Here is an 18,019-nt window from a genome sequence, read left to right as displayed (position 1 = left end):
ACAGCTTATCATCAAAAAAGTCATTCATCATGATCAAGTAGGCTTCATCCCAGGGATGCAAGGCTGGTTTAACATACGCAAGTCCATAAACGTTATCCACCATATTAACAGAGGCAAAAATAAAGATCACATGATCCTCTCAATAGAGGCAGAAAAAGCATTTGATGAAATCCAGCATCCTTTTCTAATTAAAACACTGAAGAGTATAGGCATAGGTGGCACATTTCTGAAACTGATTGAAGCTATCTATGACGAACCCACAGCCAATATTTTACTGAATGGAGTAAAACTGAAAGCTTTTCGTCTTAGAACTGGAACCAGAGAAGGTTGTCCTCTGTCACCTTTACTATTCAACGTAGTGCTGGAAGTTGTATCCAATACAATTAGGCAAGACAAGGAAATAAAGGGATTCCAAATGGGAGCAGAGGAGGTCAAACTCTCCCTCTTTGCTGATGACATGATCTTATACTTAGAGAACCCCAAAGACTCAACCACAAGACTCCTAGAAGTCATCAAAAAATACAGTAATGTGTCAGGATATAAAATCAATGACCTAAAGTCAGTAGCCTTTGTGTACACCAATAACAGTCAAGATGAGAAAGTAATTAAGGACACAACTCCCTTCACCATAGTCTGAAAGAATATGAAATACCTAGGAATATACCTAACGAAGGAGGTGAAGGACCTCTATAAAGAAAACTATGAAATCCTCAGAAAGGAAATAGCAGAGGATATTAACAAATGGAAGAACATACCATGCTCATGGATGGGAAGAATCAACATTGTTAAAATGTCTATACTTCCCAAAGCAATCTACCTATTCAATGCCATTCCTATCAAAATACCAACATCGTACTTTCAAGATTTGGAAAAAATGATTCTGCGTTTTGTATGGAACCGGAAGAAACCCCGTATAGCTAAGGCAGTTCTTAGTAATAAAAATAAAGCTGGGGGCATCAGCATACCAGATTTTAGTCTGTACTACAAAGTCATAGTGGTCAAGACAGCATGGTACTGGCACAAAAACAGAGACATAGACACTTGGAATAGAATTGAAAACCAAGAAATGAAACTAACATCTTACAACCACCTAATCTTCGATAAACCAAACAAGAACATACCTTGGGGGAAAGACTCCCTATTCAATTAATGGTGTTGGGAGAACTGGATGTCTACATGTAAAATACTGAAACTGGACCCACACCTTTCCCCACTCACAAAAATTGATTCAAGTTGGATAAAGGACTTAAATTTAAGGCATGAAACAATAAAAATCCTCCAAGAAAGCATAGGAAAAACACTGGAAGATATTGGCCTGGAGAAAGACTTCATGAAGAAGACTGCCATGGCAATTGCAACAACAACAAAAATAAACAAATGGGACTTCATTAAACTGAAAAGCTTCTGTACAGCTAAGGAAACAATAACCAAAGGAAAGAGACAACCTACACAATGGGAAAGGATATTTGCATATTTTTAATCAGACAAAAGCTTGATAACTAGGATCTATAGAGAACTCAAATTAATCCACATGAAAAAAGCCAACAATCCCATATATCAATGGGCAAGAGACATGAATAGAACTTTCTCTAAAGACGACAGACGAATGGCTAACAAACACATGAAAACATGTTCATCATCTCTATGTATTGGAGAAATGCAAATCAAAACAACCCTGAGATATCATCTAACCCCAGTGAGAATGGCCCACATCTCAAAACCTCAAAACTGCAGATGCTGGCGTGGATGTGGAGAGAAGGGAACACTTTTACACTGCTGGTGGGACTGCAAACTAGTACAACCTTTCTGTAAGGAAGTATGAAGAAACCTCAAAGCACTCAAGCTAGACCTCCCATTTGATCCTGCAATCCCATTACTGGGCATCTACCCAGAAGGAAAAAAATCCTTTTATCATAAGGACATTTGTACTAGACTGTTTATTGCAGCTCAATTTACAATCGCCAAAATGTGGAAACAGCCTAAATGCCCACCATCCCAGGAATGGATTAACAAGCTGTGGTATATGTATACCATGGAATACTATTCAGCCATTAAAAAAAATGGAGACTTTACATCCTTCGTATTAACCTGGATGGAAGTGGAAGACATTATTCTTAGTAAAGCATCACAAGAATGGAGCAGCATGAGTCCTATGTACTCAATTTTGATATGAGGACAATTAATGACAACATTATGGGGGGGGAAGCAGAAAGAGGGACAGAGGGAGGGGGGTGGGGCCTTGGTGTGTGTCACACTTTATGGGGGCAAGACATGATTGCAAGAGGGACTTTACCTAACAATTGCAATCAGTGTAACCTGGCTTATTGTACCCTCAATGACTCCCCAACAATAAAAAAAAAAAATGAAAAAAAAAAAGAACTTGGAAGATGAGTACAGGGTGCTCTTCTATAGTTAATGTTCTTAACATATATAACAGTGTGCCTCAGACCATTATTATTTTATTGCTTCTAAAGATCTTCACAAAATGTGGTTTGACAGTAAAAGATAGTAAAAGCAGATTTAAGAGATTCAGGCCATGCTGGAAGTTTCCCTTAACAGGGTTGTTTTTATTTATCTTATCAGCAATATATTATAATTCCCTAAGCCTCTCAGCAGAGTTTGCATAGAAAGGGTCAATTTTGAAAGCTCTGGGTAATATTTTTCAGTAGTACAATGCACATGTATTGCCAGTTATATCCATTGCATGTGGACTTTAACTGCCCATCCGTGTACCTGTGCTGCAGCGTATCTCCACGTTGGTTGAGATCCAGGCTTCTCTGTCATCAGGAGGCTTCACTGCATAACCCTACACAGTGCAGCATAACTTTGTCAGGATGGTCAGTGAGGGAGGGCCTCTCTGAGTGCCAGATATCTAAAGAGAACTGGTAAGCATTATTCAGTGACCAGAGAGCCTGGTAGGTTTGTGGAGCCAAAAGAAGGGTAGTGTCATTGTATTATTGCGAACTAGCAAAGAAGGGGCAAAACCAGGTTGGAGAGGTAGGGAACAGTGACTGAACTTATTGTTTATGGACTTACATTACTTAGTAGTTCAATGAGAAAAGAGGACATATTGGTATATATAAATATATTTTTTTGGTGATGATCTCATATATTTCGGCCTAGAAATCAATGACGTTCCAAAGGTATGGGGTTAGTATTATAATGGAAAAAGTCAAAATGCATATTTTTTCTTTAATGGCATAATAATGCCATTTTTATCTAAAAGGGGGCATATCTAAATGCATAACAGAGGGTAAAATTTATGAAAGCAATCTTTATAATGAGATTTAAGGAAAACTAGTTACCGTTGACTGACATTAAATCTAAAATATAGTCTTTTAAGGTAGCTGTGGTATTGTCAGATATAATTCATATTTGATTATGGAGAGGAAGAGAACTGATTTTGAGTACCTACACTGTGCTAAGCCCAGGCTAGATGTTCTACATATGCTATTGTCTCCTTTGATGCTCATGTAGATATGTCCAGGTAGCTATTGATACACTGCATAACCGAAGCTTAGAGGCTTACATAGCTTGTTCAGAGTGCCCAAGGATGTGAAGAGCTAAAGCCAGACTTTGAACCCAGGTCTGCTTTACTCTTACAGCCTGTAGTGTTCCCACTTTCTATGATGCCGCTGAGTGAATCCCGCTGTCTGTGTCTTGCTTCTGCAGCTGCTCAGTATACAGTATACTGCTCTACAGTATAGTAAATAGACCATTTTGAATAGTGAGAAGGCATTCCACTTACAGTCTGGGACCCTAACTCTAAATCACTCCTATGCAATGTTTATTGATCACCTAAAATGGGCTTCAGTAGAAAGCTTCATAAGAAAGACCATGATCTTTGCTTTGATCATTGCTGTATCTCTATAGAACAGAGCCTTAGTAAATGCGTTCAGTAAACATGTGTTGAGTGAATGAATAAAGGAATACCTAGCACTGTGCTATATGTTCTTGAACATATCATATAGCTTCCTGTGTTTCAGTGAAGGGTGCATATGGAAGTAAAGTTCACATACCTCTTCTATGAGATATTATAAATAGCAAATAAAATGTCTTTTATAAAATGTGAAAGCCTGACGTTGTGTATGATGTAAGGTGAGACACCTGAGAATCAGCAGTATAAGAGAAATGACTGGACGTCCAACAAAAACATTCAGTAGAACGTTCAATTTTATTCATAACAGGAAAAAAACTGGAAACAACTCCAATGTTCATCAAAAGAACAGTGGAGTAATTCTGGTATATTCATACAATGGAATACCATATACCAATAAAAAATACAATTAATACACACAATAATTGAAAGAATCACAAAAGCATTATATTGAGCAAAGGTAGCTGGACATGAAGAACATACCGTGTGGTTCTGCGTAATCCTGAGCTACACTCTCAGAGTTACTGATCTGCAGGAAGAGCCCACAAACAAGCAGCTGCCTAACTGCTTATGATGAATGTGACTTGTGGACCACACTTGGGAACAGTTAGAGGAGGCATTATTATTAAAAACTTTTTTCCATGGGTGGCGCCTGTGGCTCAGTCAGTAAGGCGCCGGCCCCATATACCGAGGGTGGCGGGTTCAAACCCGGCCCCGGCCAAACTGCAACCAAAAAATAGCCGGGCGTTGTGGCGGGCGCCTGTAGTCCCAGCTGCTCGGGAGGCTGAGGCAGGAGAATCGCTTAAGCCCAGGAGTTGGAGGTTGCTGTGAGCTGTGTGAGGCCACGGCACTCTACCGAGGGCCGTAAAGTGAGACTCTGTCTCTACAAAAAAAAAAAAAAAACTTTTTTCCATTGGAAGTAACAGATATTCTTCATAGACTCGAACAGAAGTTAGTGACTTATTAAGGCCTATATATTATGCTTAATTTATAATTCTATGCTTTGAATAAAATCATATTCCATAATTTTTCACATCGATGGCTTTATGCTAACCAATTATTACTCAAAAGGAAATATCTATATACCAATTTTTTAATGCATAAGAACTATGAGGAAATTGAGAATGAAATCAACGAGTATAAGAGAATTTGGAAAGTAAATGACTCAGACATATGTGATCTGTGTTCTCAGTAATAAGAGAGAACAACTATAAATTATGGCACACTTAAACATCAAGAAGAATTATACTGATTAATAACAAAGATGTATTACCTATGTGTGTATAGTACTATTAGGTACCAAAATGTTACTCTGTAAGTACCAGTTGACTTGGTTAGATGTATACTCATGGAAAAATGAGAAAATAATAGAAAAATGCATAGAATTAAGTGGCTCAGAGTATGACTGCAGGGAAATGATGGGAGTTGAGTTGCATGATACCTTGAAAGATGGATATGATTTGGGTGAATTGAGACATTCCCAGTGGAGATCACACAGTGAACAAAGGCAGGGAAGCAAGTACGAAAAGCAATTGGCCAATATAGAAGAGCTGAGAGTTAAGGTTTCAGAATATTGAGGGAAGGTTAGTTGAGGCTACCTTGAGTCTTCAAGATCAAGTAAAGAAGTTTAGATGTTGTTTGGTCACAGTGAAGTTAGAGAAGTTTTACAGAAGGGGAGTAACATGATGAAAGTTGTGCTTCATAAGACTAGTTTGACCTAAGTGTGCAGAATGGATTAAATCAACATTACAGGCATTGCTTCTGAGATATTTATGTCCCCTTTTAAAAACTAAGGAAACACAGTTAATAAAGAGAAAATGCTCTTATATTGATATCAAAGACATTGTATTATTTAGTTTATATTTAATTTATTTTTTGAAGAGGTAAGTCATTCACATAATATTAAATTGACAAGGTGCATAAGTAGGTTGACCATACAATTTTTCATATAAACCAGGACACTTTTAAGAAAGCAAGATGGCTCTCTATATGATAACATTGGGGAGTAAACTGTTTTTTTTTCACTCTGTATGTAAGAGTCTGCAATATCAATCTCTTTTCCTCTCTCTCCACCCCACTTTCTTCCCCTCCTTACATCCTTTGAGAGATATTCTATTCAATCCAAGAAAAATCGTCTACTCCCACTTTTTAGAAAATAATTGGTAATATACTTTCTCAATGCTTTTTAAATCCCATTTAAAAAAATGGAATATAATTTATATATAATAAAGTGAAAAATCTTAAAGGTAGAGTTCAATGATTTTCTACAAATATATACATCTGGATAAACACCACCCAGTTCAAGATGTAATATATTTCCACGAGTCCAGAAAGATTTTATGTCTTTTCCTAAGCAATACCACCTCCTTCCAGAGGTAACTGCTATTTCGCCTTCTAATGCCTCAGCTTTACCCCTTCTATACGTAGAATTGTGTAGTGCATTCTTCATGTCTGGCTTTCTTTGCTCAATATAACGTTTTTGAAGTTCATTCAATTGTTGTGTTAGTTGTATGTTTTTATTGGTGTATGGTATTCCATTGGATGAATATACCAGAGTTTCTCTACTGTTCTTTTAATGAACATTTGTTTCCAGTTTTTTTCTACATAAATAAAATTGAACATTATGAATGCCTTTTTTTTAATATACATACTCATTTCTTTTGGTGCATAGCAAGGAGTGAAACCAATAGGTCACAGTTTAGATGTGTATAGATTGCCAGTTTTCCAAAGTGGTATCAGTTTATGCTCTACTAGCAATGTCTGAGAGTTTTAGTTATCTTCACCAATGCATGAAAATGGTAGTCGTTTTAATTTTAGCCATTTTGGTGGGTATGTAATACTATCTCCTTGTGATTTGAATTTGCCTTTCCCTTAGGAGTAAAGATGTACATTTTTTCACATGTTTAGTGGCCGTTTACATATCTGTGTGAGTCATATGTCCAAATCTTTTCCATTGTTTTTACTGGAGTGCTAGCCCAATAAAAAGATTAAAAGGATTTACTTCTCTATTCTGGATTCAAGCAGTGGTCAGTTGTATGCATTGTTGGTATTTTTTTCCTAATGTGTGGTTTGCCATTTTGCTGTCATAAAGGTATCTTTTGATAAGAAGTTTGAAACTTTAAGTCAAATTACTCATTTTTTTTCTTTTACAGTTAGTGTTTTTATATCGTATTTAAGAAATCTTTGCATGCCCTTAAGTTATGAAGATTTTCTTCTAGAGAGTTAATTTTTAAATTTAGAGTTACCTAAACGAAGTGTTTTGTATTGTATTTTATTTCATGCCATGTATCTTGGAGATTATTCTGTATCAGTAACACTTGCTCTTATTGTGTCTGTATCTATGGATGTCTGTCATAGTCTGTTTAAGCAGTTTCTTCTTGCTGGGTATTTAGTACCTTTCCATTGTTTTACTAATACCTTAAGATTACCAAGAATATCCTCATACTAAAGCCACATGGGCAATTATATCTGTAGGAAAAATCTCTAGAAAGGGACTACTGTGTCATATGTATTTTTGATAAATATTGATGTTCCAAAAGATTAAACCAATTTATACTCCTATCATCCATGTGTGATAAGGACCTATCTCAAATTTGAAGTATCTATGTAAATTAAACAACTAGAGATGTGACCCTTCCCAACACACACACACACACACACATAAGCTCTTTGTCTGTCTCTTTTTCTCTCTCAAAATGTTTCCACCATATTTGATGGTGGGTAAAACTATGTTTTCCAAGACATATGTTAAAACAACTAGATGATGCCGGGTTAGTTCAGTGAAACTGTAAAAACAGTTAGAGAAAATAAACAATTATGTTTTTCTATCTTTATACAACTGATTTATTGGTTGACTGAATTGACTGCTGACTTTAGTTTAATTAGTTTAACTAGAATTGGATGAAAACATTCAATACCAGTGACTGACGTGAACACTGCTATTTATTATTTGATTACAATAAAGGAGGTGTTGGGCGGCGCCTGTGGCTCAGTGAGTAGGGCGCCGGCCCCATATGCCGAGGGTGGCGGGTTCAAACCCAGCCCCTGCCAAACTGCAACAAAAAAATAGCCAGGCGTTGTGGCAGGCGCTTGTAGTCCCAGCTGCTCGGGAGGCTGAGGTAAGAGAATCGCGTAAGCCCAAGAGTAAGAAGTTGCTGTGAGCCGTGTGACGCCACGGCACTCTACCTGAGGGTGGTACAGTGAGACTCTGTCTCTACAAAAAAAAAAAAAGGAGGTGTCAAAAAATGTATACACATTTTAAGAATGGAAAAAACTAATTAAAATTGTAATCGTCTTTATATATCAATAATATTTGCTATCTTGTATATTATATCTTTTGCCTCTTGTAATTGCCGAAGTCAAATGAGACTTGAGTTTTTTCCTTTCTTAAAATATGTATATCTTTTTGCACCCTTTGTATTTTTTTTTTTGAGACAGTCTCATTTTATTGCCCTCGTAGAGTGCTGTGGCATCATAGCTCACAGCAACCTCAAACTCTTGGGCTCCAGGGATTCTCTTGCCTCAGCTCCTCATGTAGCTGGGACTGTAGGTGTCCAACACATGCCTGGCTAGTTTTAGAAGTGGGATCTAGCTCTGGCTCAGGCTAGTCTCGAACTTGTGAGCTTAGGCAATCCACCTGCCTCAGCCTCCCAGAGTGCTAGGATTACAGGTATGAGCCACAGCGCCCGACCTTTGCACCCTTTGTATAAGATAAATATAAGCTCATTTGATATTTCAGTTGTTACTCCATAGAATTTATATGACAGTGTAGTTCTCCCATGTTATTCTCTCATTTGACCCCTATGTAGAAAGAAACCCAGAGAAAGAATCATTTGTGAAATTTGTAAAGGAATGTAAAAATCCTCAAATTTCTCTAAAACCTCTTTTCTAAAACAGGATTCTAGTGAAATATTTTATACACATGTGTCTGCATGCTCTCACAATTCCAGTTTTTCAAGAAATAATTTTTGTTTCTTTTGGGAGGAAGGGCCTTCCCTATTTGAGGTAAATTTCTTTTTTCAGAGAAAGCATTTCATTTTGTTTTTTATTTTTATTTTTTTGAGACAGAGTTTCACTTCGTCACCCTCACTAGAGTGCTGTGATATCACAGCTCATAGCAACCTCAAACTCTTGGGTTCAAGCAATTCTTCTCTTGCCTCGGCCTTCCAAGTAGCTGGAACTATAGGTGCCCACCACAATACACGGCTATTTTTAGAGGTGAAGTCTCTGTCTTGCTCAGGCTGTCCTCAAACCTGTGAGCTCAGGCAATCCACCTACCTTGGCCTCTCAGAGTGCTGGGATTACAGGCATGAGCCACTGTGCACGGCCCCCATTTCATTTTAGAAGGATAATGTTTTATTCTGAAATATCTAATTCTTGCTAAAAAATTCTTTATATTATGAAAGGTCATGTAATCTCCTATAGTTCATAATATCAGTTTTATTCTCTATTACTGTTTACTTTTATACCCTTCAAATGCCTTTAAAAAAATATACCTTCTCCCCCCCCCCTTTTTTTTTTGTAGAGACAGAGTCTTATTATGTTGCCCTGGTTAGAGCGCTGTGGCATCACAGCTCACAGCAACCTCAAACTCTTGGGCTTAAGCAATTCTCTTACCTCAGCCTCCCAAGTAGTTGGGTCTACAGGCGCCTGGCTATTTTTTGTTGTTGTTGTTGTTACTGTTATTGTAGTTGTCATTTTTTAGCAGGCCCAGGCCAGATTCAAACCCATCAGCCACTGAGCTACGGGTGCCAAGCCTCCTTCTTCTTTTTATAGGAAGACAATTTTTTATTTTTCAAAAATTTAAAACATTTATGCAATGATCCTCTAGTTTTTATTGACAAAAAAATGTGCTTTCAACTTTGAATGAGAATAGTAATAAAATGATGTGTCTTCACTGATGTGTCTTCAGTTTGAACTTTTCCATATATTGTAATAAAAAGAACAACAGTAAGAGGGTTAGGTAAGAAGTGGTTTATTTTTGCTTGGCTCAATGAAAAGTTCACATTAACAGGCTGCATTATTTGACTATAATCTGTAGGGTTGCATATTTTCTTTAATTTGTAACCTCATTTTCCCCTGATATTGCACTTTCACCATTACAATCTAAGGAGACATTGCATCTTGGTCTTGATCTGCTGCCATTTTGTATAGTAATCATTGATCTTTGAAATTCTCTGTACATTTAGTAAATATAGTGAACAGAGTTAATCAGGGTTACATTTATTGTAATTTAATGAACTCTAAGTTTATTTAAATTTTATTCTCCCAGTGACATTTACTATTTTAAAAAAGTATGATTACTTGGTTGTTTCTGAGAAAAAATAGGCAGGAGATCAGTTGCACATGTCTTGAGAGTCAAATGGGATTTAAATTTAGAATTTTCTTTTTTCTGACATTTTTGGGTTATGGGATAGATCATTTCTGGGACAAGATATGGATGAAATTCTTGCCTATTCCTCACTTTTAGTTCTTTGTGGCTAAGGGAACTGGTTTTGGCCCTTAGTAATTTCTGGTCTTCACCATGTCCAGGAGATACCATAGTAAAGCCATGGCAACAGAGCCTAGCTAGGTCAGCCACAGCTTCATTTTTATTTTTTTGAGATAGAAGTCTTGCTGTGTCACCCAGGCTGGAGTGCAGTGGTATGATCACAACTCCCTGCTGCCTGGAACTCCTGGGATCAAGCGATCTTGTTTCAGCCATCCAAGCAGCTGGGACTATAGGCATGCACCACCACATCTGGCTAACTTTTAATTTTTTTTGTAGAGATTGGGTCTCACTCTGTTGGTCAGGTTGGTCTTTAATTCCTGGCTTCAAGAAATCCTTCCATCTCAGCCTCCCAAAGTGCTGTGATTATAGGCACGAGCCAGTATTATCTTGATACCGAAGCCAGGAAAGAATGCAGGAAAAAAAAAAAAACCTGACCAAACTACAAACCAATATCCCTTATGAACACAGAAGCAAAATCCTCAACTAAATACTATCAAACTGAATTGAATAGCACAAGAAAAAGATGATACACTGTGATCAAGTGGGTTTCAACCCCAGATGCAAAGATAGTTCAATATATGCAAATTAATATGTGATTCACCATATAAACAGAAGTAAAAGCAAAGACTATATGATCGACTTTGTATATGTAGGAAAAGTATTTGATAAAATGTTTTATCCCTTTTGTGGTAAAAACCCTCAATAAACTAGGCATTTAAGAGACATACCTCAAAATAAAAAAGCCATGTATGAAAAGCCCACAGCCAACATCATGCTGAATGGGGGAAAAGCTGAAAGCATTCCCCCTGAAAACTGGAATAAGATCAGGATGCCCACCATTAGTACTTCTACTCAACATAGTAGGAAGTCCTAGCCAGAGCAGTCAGGCAAGAGAAAGAAATAAAGGGCATTCAAATTAGAAAAGAGGTCAAACTTACCCTATTTGCCAATGATATGATCTTATATCCCCAAACTCTGAAAATTCCACCAAAAGACTCCTAGAATTGATAAATAAATTTAGCAAAATCTCAGGTTACAAAATCCATGTACACAAATTAGTATCACTTCTAAATACAAATAAGAGAGAGTCAAATCAAGAACACAATACCATTTGCAATAGCTTCAAAGAAAGGAAAACAGCCCAGAATCTACTTTTTCTTTTTTTTGGAGACAGAGTCTCACTTTGTTGCCCTCGGTAGAGTGCTGTGGCATCATAGCTCACAGCAATCTCAGACTCTTGGGCTCAAGAGATCCTTTTGCCTCAGCCTCCCAAGTAGTTGGGACTACAGGTGCCCACCACAACACCTGTCTATTTTTAGAGATGGGATCTTGCTCTTGCTTAGGCTGGTCTCGAAGTCCTGAGCTCAGGCAACCCACCCACCTTGGCCTCCCAGAGTGCTAGGATTATAAGCATGACCCATCATGCCTGGCTTCCAGAATATACTTAAAGGAAGTGATCTCTTCAAAGAGAACTATAAAACATGGATGAAAGAAATAATAGATGATAACAAATAAATGGAAAAATATCCCATACTTATGGATTCAAAGAATCAACATTGTTAAAAAGTCTATACTGCCCTAAGTGATTTACAAATTTTCTGTAATTTCCACCAAAATATGATATCAGTTTTCACACATCAAGAAAACATAATCTTGGGTGGCACCTATGGCTCAAAGGAGTAGGGTGCCGGCCCCATATGCCAGGGGTGGCGGGTTCAAACCCAGCCCCAGCCAAAAACTGAAAGAAAAAAAAACCAATGAAAACATTATCCTAAATTTCATATGGAACCAAAAATGAACCTGAATAGCCAGCGCAATCTTAATCAAAAAGAGCAAACCTACAGGCATCACATTACCTGACTTCAAATTATACTACTACAAGGCCTAGTAAACATACAGCATGGTACTGGTACAAAGGTAGAGACTTAGAACTCTACAACAAAGCCATATACCTATGACCAATTAGTTATTGACAAAGCAGACCAAAAACATACAATGGGGAAAGGACACTCTGTTTAATAAATGGTGCTATGAAAACTGGATACCCATATACAGAAGAATGAAACAGAATCCCTGTCTTTGCCATATATCAAAATTAACTCAAGGTAGATTAAAGACTTAATTGTAAGAACTGAAACCATAAAAATTCTAGAAGAGAATGTAGGAAAAACTTTCATAGATATTTCTTGCCCTAGCCTCCCAAGTAGCTGGCACTACAGGTACCTGCCACAACACCTGGCTAATTTTGTTTAGCAGGCCTGGGCTGGGTTTGAACCCACCAGCTCCAGTGCATGTAGCTGGCACCCTAACCACTGAGCTATGGGTGCCGAGACACTACTTAATATCTTTGATCTTTATTTTTTTCATTCGTAAAAATGAGTATACTAATATATATCTTGAAATATGTACCAAGATTAAATGAGATAATGTCTAGACAAGACCTGGGAAATAATGCTACCTCCTTTCCCCTTTCTAGTGCTTGTGTAGCATATAATAAACACTCAGTTGCAGTTTTGGTCCTTCAGAAATCTTTAAAGGAAGAGGGATAAATCATCTTGGCCTTCCTAGATGATTTAGAAATTCACCTGGCTAAGCGCTGGGAGCTGGACCCAATGACTCTTTGAAAGTTTCTTACAGACTGAATTCAGAGAAGACTTGTTAAGTATATGATTACTTATATGTGGATCTTAGTGACAATATTAATGTTTTGTCTCAGTAGTTGGAATACTGACTTTTAGATTTGTTTTTGCTACTCTCTGATTCATTAGCATAGAAAGCTAAAGCATAGAAACAGGAAAATTTTTCTTGAAGAACAGCGTGAAAAGAGCAAAATAGATCGTTTGACACATTTTCATCACATTAGTTAACGATCTATGAACCAAGTGTATGGTGCCCCACGATCATACTAATGTACACAGCTATGGTTTAATAAAAATAAATAAAAATAAAAAAATAAAAATAAATAAATAAATGAAAAGAGGCAAAATAGCTTTTCAAATTATTTCTTAGTCTATTCCTTAAAATATCACAATTCCCCAATCTTCCATTTCATTTTATCCCAGTGTTACTCTACTTAGACCCATGAGGACAGCTAGGCTAGATGATATTGTAGACAGCTTACTGTGGGAGCTAAGTCAAAATGATTTACATGGTCTTTATTTACTAGACAAGAAAATAGTGTGACTGGGGTCTTAAGGCATTGTTGAAAATTTATAACTCTGTATACTTTATAATGTGGGCTTCCTATGAATGGATTATTTCAGTTATTTTCTGAAGAAAAGTTTTGATTACTTTGTTCAGAGTGGTAAAAACATGTTAATCTATATGCATATTAGATTGTTTGTAATTCACTTGAATTGCATAGAATAAACCATACCATGTCAGGGCTGATCACCTTTTTTTCTGGGGGTAGATATATTTATTTTTGGTAACATACATTAAGTGGCACTAATTACACAGTTAGTTCCCTCTAAGGTAACTAACATGAAACCACAGAATTGTGACTCTGCCACAGCTGCATGGACTTGGCCCTTTCTGTCTGCTGAACACATTTTCAAAAAACTGGATGCCCACCCCAGAGTTAATGCCAATGAGATCTGTTAAAGAGAAAAGCTCTGAAGTGGTGACTCACCAGAGTCCCTGGCAGCTGACAGATGATAGGTAAAACATGTTAGTTATAAAGTAGTTACAGCCTAATTCACAAAAGTTACCAACTCTTTCTTTGGTGTGTCAGGTGGGAGTGCAGAAGTGGGGTGTCAGAGCAGTGTTGGAAGGACCCTGGTGGGCCGGATGAGCTGGACATCATTAATAATCATGGTTGCCTTCTAAATACTGGTAGCAATATGATTTTTGATTTGTAATCTTAGGTAAATTATAGATAAATGAAAAAGGCCAGTAGTCATATGCTAAGATTAATAAACAGCACTTCAAAATTATCTGCTTAAGGGCTGTCCCTACAGCAAGGTTTCACAAGGCAGGGTACCAAGGTTTTTTCTTCTCATATCTGGCTTACAGAGCAGCTCTTATAGCCGTTTCAAACCCCCCCTCATTCCATCTTTGGTCTTTTGCCTCATTCCACACACCCAAAAGTGCCAATCCTGTTTGTCATATCTCTGCTTATTCAGGCTTTACAGGGTCCTGCTTCATCGCGGCTAGCTCCCGCCTTGTGTGCTCATCATTCTGAAGATCCTTCTTGTTCCCAACCAGGGTGATGGGCATATTGGGGCGGAAATGTTTGACTTCTGGGGTCCATTGTTCTGGAATATTTTCTAAACTATCAGGGTTTCTCGATGGAAAAACACATAAGTATAACACTGGAGTCTAGGTAGGAAAGGGGCCTCAGGCAGTCCCCAAAGCCAATTCTACCTGCTTGCCATCCACCTCAATATCTGCCACATAGTTCTGAAACACCATGGGCACATACATCTCTGTGAACTGGTCCTTGCTGAAGACTATGAGCAAACATGTCTTCCCACGAGCTCCATCACCAACAATCACCAGTTTTCTCCTGATAGCAGCCATCACTGAAGCAACGACTTTGAGTCCAGCCTCTTTTTGCAGAGTACTCCCGTCCGCTGAGAGCCCATAGCTGAAGGGGTAACTAAGGAGAGAACCACCTGTGGACCGCAGGCCGCTGGTGGGGAGTGTGAGTGGGCGAGGGTGGGTGGCGGCCTGGGCTGAGCTTTTATTGTTTGCAGTTGCAGAAATAACAAATCAACTTACACATTTACAGTTTTTGTCCTTTCATAATTGTCTGAAGAAGAAAGATGATGAATATTGAATTATAATAAAATAATACGTGGGGGCAAAATGGTAGCAAAAAAAACTGAAGCTTTTGAGTCAGAATTCCTGAGTTCTGGTTGCAGTCATACCATTTGCTCTCTGTGACTTTGTGTGTCTGTGTGTTTATTTTTTTAAAACTTTAATCAAATTAATATGAGGGTACAATATTTATGTTACATTGTTCTTACTTCCAGGGCAAAGTTCCATGTGTAGAAGAGCCCCTTACCCAGGGGGTGTGTTATACACCCTCACAATGTGCACATTAGATGAGATCTGCCTCATGCCCTCCCTCCCTCTGTGTACGTCTTCCCCCCAACCCCCTCCCACTTCCCTCTACCCCCGAAACTGGACTGTAATAGTGCTCTTATTGAATATTTTTCAATTGATATTCATTAATGATATTAGTCTATAGTTTCCTTTTTTTGTTGGGTCCTTTATTGGTTTGGGATCAGGGGGATATTCTATCCATAGAATGTGTTGAGGAGGATTCTTTATGTTTTGGAAAAGTTTATTCATTATAGGAACTAGTTCCTCTTTGAAGATTTGATAGAATTATGGTGTGAAGCCCATCTACAGGGCTTTTCTTTTCGGGGAAATTTTCTATAATTGATGCCATTTCAGTAATTGATATTCATCTATTCAAGATTTCTACATCTTGGGAGGCGCCTGTGGCTCAGTGGGTAGGGCGCCGGCCCCATATGCTGAGGGTGGCGGGTTCAAACCCAGCCCCGGCCAAACTGCAACAAAAAAATAGCTGGACGTTGTGGTGGGCGTCTGTAGTCCCAGCTACTCTGGAGGCTGAGGCAAGAAAATCACGTAAGCCCAAGAGCTGGAGGTTGCTGCAAGCCGTGTGACGCCACGGCACTCTACCGAGGGCAGTAAAGTGAGACTCTGTCTCTACAAAAAAAAAAAAAAAAATTCTAAATCTTTCTGGCTGACTTTTGGAAGGTTTTGTGCTTCCAGATATTGGTCCATCTCCTCTGCATTTTCATATTTTTTTCTTTTTTCAGACAGAGTCTCACTATGTTGCCCTCAGTAGAGTGCTGTGGCATCACAGCTCACAGCAACCTCAAATTCTTGGCTTTAAGCAATTCTCTTGCCTCAGCCTCCCAAGTAGCTGGGAGTACAGGCACCCACCACAATGCTGGGCTATTTTTTTTGTTGCAGTTGTCATTGTTTGTTTAGCTGGCCTGGGTCAGTTTTGAACCTCCAGCCTCGGTGTATGTGGCTGGCGCTGTAACCACTGTGCTACAGGTGCCGGGCCTACATTTTCATATTTCTGGGACTAGAGTGTTTTGTAGTAATTACTGAGAATCTTTTGTATTTCTGCAGTATCTGTTGTTATTTCCCCTTTATCGTTTCTGATTGTAGTTATTAGAGATCTTGTTTTTCTGTTTCTGGTTAGTTATTTTCTGATTAATTAGTTATTCAATATTCATCATCTTTCCAAAGAACCAACTTTTTGTTTCACTGATCTTTTGAATGATTCTTTTGTTTTCAACTGAATTTAGTTCTGCTCTAATTTTGGTTATTTTTTTTCTTCTGCTAGGTTTGGGATTAGATTGTTCTCCCTTTTCCGGTTGCTTGAAAGGGCCCATTAGGTTGCTAACTTGTTTTCTTTCTGTTTTCTTGATGAAAGCATCTAATCATAATGCTATAAATTTCCCTCGAAGGACTGCCTTTGCAGTATCCCTCAGGTTTTGGTAATTTGTGTCTTCATTATCACTTTTTTCCAGAAATCTAATGATCTCCTTCTTAATTTTGTTATGACCCAGCTATCATTGAGCATAAGCTTATTTAGTTTCCATGATTTTGAGTATGAAGATTTCTGTTGCTGTTGAGTTCAACTTTTATTCCATGATGGTCTGAGAAGATACAGGGGATAATTTCTATTCTTTTGAATTTTTTGAGGTTAGCCTTGTGACCTAAGATATGATCAATTTTGGAAGATGGTCTGTGGGCTGATGAGAAGAATGTGTATTCAGTTTTGTTAGGATAAAGTGTTCTATAAATGTCTGTTAAGTCCATTTGTTCTAGGGTCTTATTTAAGTCGGTTATTTCTTTGTTTATCTTTTGCTGGGAGTATCTATCCAGTACGGCCAATGGGGTGTTAAGACCTCCAACTATTATAGTGTGGGAAGATACCATATAGTCCAGATCAGTTAGGGTTTGTTTTATATAGTGAGGAGCATTCAGATAGGGCGTGTAGGTGTTAATCATTGAAATCTCTTCATGTTGTGTGTTTCCCTTGACCAGTATGAAGTATCCATCTTTGTCTTTCATTATTTTTGTTGGTTTGAATCCCTTTGTACAAGCAACCCCATCTTTTTTCTGCTTTCCATTTCCCTGGAATATTGTTGCCCATCCATTTACCTTGAGTCTTGTTTTATCTTTTGAGGTAAGGTGAGTTTCTTGTAAGTCACAGATATCTGGCCTGAGTTTTTGTATCCAGTTGGTCAGTCTTTGCCTCTTTAAAGGAGAATTCATACCATTCACATTAATTGAGAGAATTGATAGATTTGGCAGAGTTTTGGTCATCCTGCTTTTCAGAAGTCCAGAATGCCACCCACCATTGTGGAAACTAGGCTTTGTTCTTTAATTTCTGGATAGGTTTACTTTGGAGGTGTACCCTCCTGTTGCTTGCTGTGAAGAATGGGTCTGAGTATTTCCTGTAGAGCTGGTCAAGTCATGACAATTCTTCAGTATGTGGATGTCAGTGAAGTATTTGATTTCTCCATCACAAATGAAACTGAATTTAACAGGGTATAGGATCCTGGGCTGGAAATTGTTTTGTTTAAGAAGGTTGAAGGTCGATGACCATCCTTTTCTGGCTTGGAAAGTTTCGGCTGAAAGGTCTGCAGTCATCCTTA

At 38.0% G+C, this 18,019-nt stretch overlaps 2 protein-coding genes across 5 annotated transcripts in view; one reads left to right on the top strand and one right to left on the bottom strand.

Annotated features, from left to right (window-relative positions):
* The window catches only part of SUGCT (succinyl-CoA:glutarate-CoA transferase), a 966,251-nt gene that overhangs the window by 131,862 nt on the left and 816,370 nt on the right, over positions 1-18,019 (top strand). The window lies entirely within an intron of this gene.
* Positions 14,519-14,888, bottom strand: LOC128598881 (ras-like GTP-binding protein O-RHO). The gene is made up of 2 exons (XM_053609722.1): positions 14,733-14,888; positions 14,519-14,635 (listed from the first exon to the last, which is right to left on the bottom strand). The coding sequence occupies exons 1-2, from the start codon at positions 14,886-14,888 to the stop codon at positions 14,519-14,521; spliced, it is 273 nt and encodes a 90-aa protein (XP_053465697.1).

Source organism: Nycticebus coucang, chromosome 11 (genome assembly GCF_027406575.1).
Source record: "Nycticebus coucang isolate mNycCou1 chromosome 11, mNycCou1.pri, whole genome shotgun sequence".
In the NCBI taxonomy this organism is placed as follows: domain Eukaryota; kingdom Metazoa; phylum Chordata; class Mammalia; order Primates; family Lorisidae; genus Nycticebus; species Nycticebus coucang.
Note: the sequence above shows the minus strand (reverse complement) of the source record. Positions and strands in the feature narration are given on the sequence as shown.

Coding starts and splice junctions, on each gene's coding strand:
- LOC128598881 (XM_053609722.1), bottom strand. CDS start 14,888: ATGGCTGCTATCAGGAGAAAACTGGTGATTGTTGGTGATGGAGCTCGT. Junction 14,636..14,732: donor TTGAGGTGGATGGCAAGCAG/GTAGAATTGGCT, acceptor CTGATAGTTTAG/AAAATATTCCAGAACAATGG.